Source organism: Carya illinoinensis, chromosome 12 (assembly GCF_018687715.1).
Source record: "Carya illinoinensis cultivar Pawnee chromosome 12, C.illinoinensisPawnee_v1, whole genome shotgun sequence".
Taxonomy (NCBI): domain Eukaryota; kingdom Viridiplantae; phylum Streptophyta; class Magnoliopsida; order Fagales; family Juglandaceae; genus Carya; species Carya illinoinensis.
This window is the reverse complement of record NC_056763.1, coordinates 14,789,753-14,792,793: the sequence shown is the minus strand read 5'-3', so window position 1 is coordinate 14,792,793 and position 3,041 is coordinate 14,789,753. Positions and strand designations below refer to the sequence as shown.

The 3,041-nt window shown below is 37.2% G+C and overlaps 1 protein-coding gene across 1 annotated transcript; it reads left to right on the top strand.

Moving 5' to 3' along the window:
• Positions 1–806: 806 nt before the first annotated feature.
• LOC122290370 ((+)-cis,trans-nepetalactol synthase NEPS1-like) lies at positions 807–2,722 on the top strand. Its single transcript, XM_043098014.1, has 2 exons — positions 807–996; positions 1,759–2,722. Exon 2 carries the CDS (start codon positions 1,810–1,812, stop codon positions 2,593–2,595), a length of 786 nt encoding a protein of 261 aa, XP_042953948.1. The 5' UTR covers positions 807–996; positions 1,759–1,809; the 3' UTR covers positions 2,596–2,722.
• The last annotated feature ends 319 nt before the right edge of the window (positions 2,723–3,041 follow it).

The following is a 3,041-nucleotide window of genomic DNA, read 5'->3' as shown; positions in this document are numbered from 1 at the left end:
AACTGTCACTAAAAATATTTTTAGTGACGCTTGTACAGTAAACTGTCACCATATGTATTCTGTGACGCACATTTCGTGACGGTGGGGGTGACGGTTATAAACCGTCACCTAATGTATTTCATGATGTTTTTCTCATTTTTTGTGATAGTTTCATCTGTCATTAAATCTGATTTTTGTTGTAGTGAGTGGGCTCGGTTGGGATGGGATAATCACAAAAAAATAAGATGATCCAGCCACAGTACTTGCCAAATTTTGAGCTTCTGAAAATTAAAACTCCGATGGTTTGCCTAATCCAGATTTTAAATAAAATTAGCCATAATTGAGACCACTGTTATCTAAGCCCAATGCTCTAGAGAGACCATGCGGCATTTGTCTGCTTCCTTGGCTCTTTAAAGAATATTTGTTTGGTCTTCGCAATTAGTTGGCAAAAGTTCAAGGACACACTTACCGTTGCGGGAGCCACAGTTAGGCTTAAGAAAAGTTTTATTTTTTCAAATCATTTTTTAATATTTTAAAAAAATATAAAAAATTTATATTAATATTAAACAATTTTTTCTTAATTATTGAGAAAAATAAAAAAAATAAAAAAATAACAACTGGCCAGCGGTGGCCTTAGTATTTTCCAAAGTTTAAAATACGAAAGTCAACAAAGTTATTTATAAGGAATACCATGACCCAAGCTGACCGGCGCATTGCGTGTCAGCCACTAGTGGAAGAGAAATTGGAAAGATAAAGCCTAGAACATCAATCATAAATACTGTAGCTACGCAGAAAGATCGTATAAAGAATGCCAGAAAATATATAATTTTGGCCCTGATGTGCAAGCAGATGGGAGCAGTTGTGCATTTCACCCCCAAACACTTTTATTAGTCGTTGATCATATTCTGACTTTCCATCCAAGGAACTTTTGTCTAGGCCAAAACTTCGCCGCTCCTCTATCTCTAGCTGAACGTCCTTCCTCTCATTATTCCAACACAGTCGCAGCATATATATTGGGTATGAAAATCTACTCCTCTGTAATATCTTTGGCATATATCTTCTTAGTTCTTTTAGAAAACAATATTTAGTTCTCGATAATTTGATCTAATTTCCTTTTTTCGTTTTGTTCTGAAGCAATTTGACAGTGTATTTAGGACCTTTTGTGCAGTCTTTATTATCTGGATGTTTTGAATAAGACAGCCATGCACTTTCATCAAGTGCTCTGTTTGATGAAAAAACCCATCCGGGTCATCTTCTCTTTCGAGTATACTGCTGCTTTCAGTATATATATCTACCTTTTTTGCAGAACAGTTTGATGACTGGGGCTTCATTGTTTCCTGAACTCATATTGTTAGGCAATTGTTCAATTGTTTATATCATTGTTATTTGTTTATTGTCTTTTTAGATTCCAAGAGAGCCTTGTTAACTTTGAATTTGCGATTGATAGCAGTATATACCTATCAGAGAGATCCTACTGTCAAACCCTGTGCCTAGTCTTGTAGTGGAATTCATCAAGCTTACTTTATTTTCTTTTCATATCCATTGTTTTATATGAATTTGAGAGCACGTTTAAAATCTAAATCCATAATTCCCCCACAAATCACAAATCATTCCTAATTTCTTCACTAACCGATCATGGATCACTCTTAATATGGTAGAACTTTGGACTGCAATTTTTTTTTTTTTGTAGTTTTGTCAACAAATCACGTGTGTAATATCAGATTTTCGGTTTCCCCACTTGATCCAAAAGTTCACCATATATTGGTCATCTTCTTTTAGCAGGAGACAGCTGCTGCCCCCACATTGCTCTAATTTTATTGTCATATAACAATGACGGAAACCACATTGCTCAAGAAGAAACTGGAAGGCAAACTGGCCATAGTCACAGGCGGTGCTAGTGGCATCGGGGAGGCGACTGCACATCTTTTTGCCAAGCATGGCGCGCGTATGGTGGTCATTGCTGATGTCCAAGAAGAACTAGGCCATCAGGTTGCCAAATCAATTGGTTTGAACCATTCTGCATACATACGTTGTGACGTTACTGATGAAGAACAGGTCAAAGCCATGGTAGAGTGGACGGTCAAGAATTATGGGCAACTTGACATCATGTTTAGTAATGCAGGGATTTTTAGTAGGTCAAACCAGACCGTACTTAACCTAGACTTGTTGGGCCTTGACCACCTCTTTGCGATCAATGTACGTGGCATGGCTGCATGTGTAAAGCATGCAGCACGTGCTATGGTTGAAGGGCATGTGAGGGGGAGCATTGTGTGCACCACAAGTGTTGCAGCAAATCGGGGTTCAACCGGATATACTGATTACTTTATGTCAAAGCACGCGGTGCTTGGACTTGTTCGATCAGCAAGCAGGCAATTAGGGGAGCATGGGATTAGAGTGAACTGCGTATCACCCTCTATAGTTGCGACTCCACTGGCATGCAGTGTATTGGGAATGGATACAGAGCAGGTAGAGAAGGCATGTGAGCCGCATGCTAGCTTAAAAGGAGTTGCCCTAAAAGTGGGGCATGTAGCGGATGCAGTGCTCTTCCTTACATCTGATGATTCTGGATTTGTGAATGGGCATAACCTGGTGGTTGATGGCGGCTGGGTTGACTAGGGAATCATGATGAGCATTAATAATTAGTCAATCTCAAAGAATCTGAGCCACTACATCTAGCGTTTGGAGACGAAAAACAAAAACATAAAAATAAAAAAGTGTGTATCCATGTTTTTTTTTTTTTGAAAAGGTGTATCCATGTTTGTATGTACGTTTCTACATGTGTTTTCAAACTTGATTCTCTCCAATAAATACTTCTTGTGTTCTAGAAAGTAAAGCTACCATGTGATGAGTTGCATATCACAAAAAGTATAGCCAAATAATAAAAGAGAAATAGTTTAGCTACAAGAGATTTTACAAAAGTAAAGTTTAAAACTAACACAATTTAATATGGTACGTCAGATTGTCAAGTTACTTTTATTATAAAAATAAATATAACATATAACATATCACATGAAATTATATTAGTTTGAGTGTGTAATTTTATAAGAAAAAAAAATCATAAA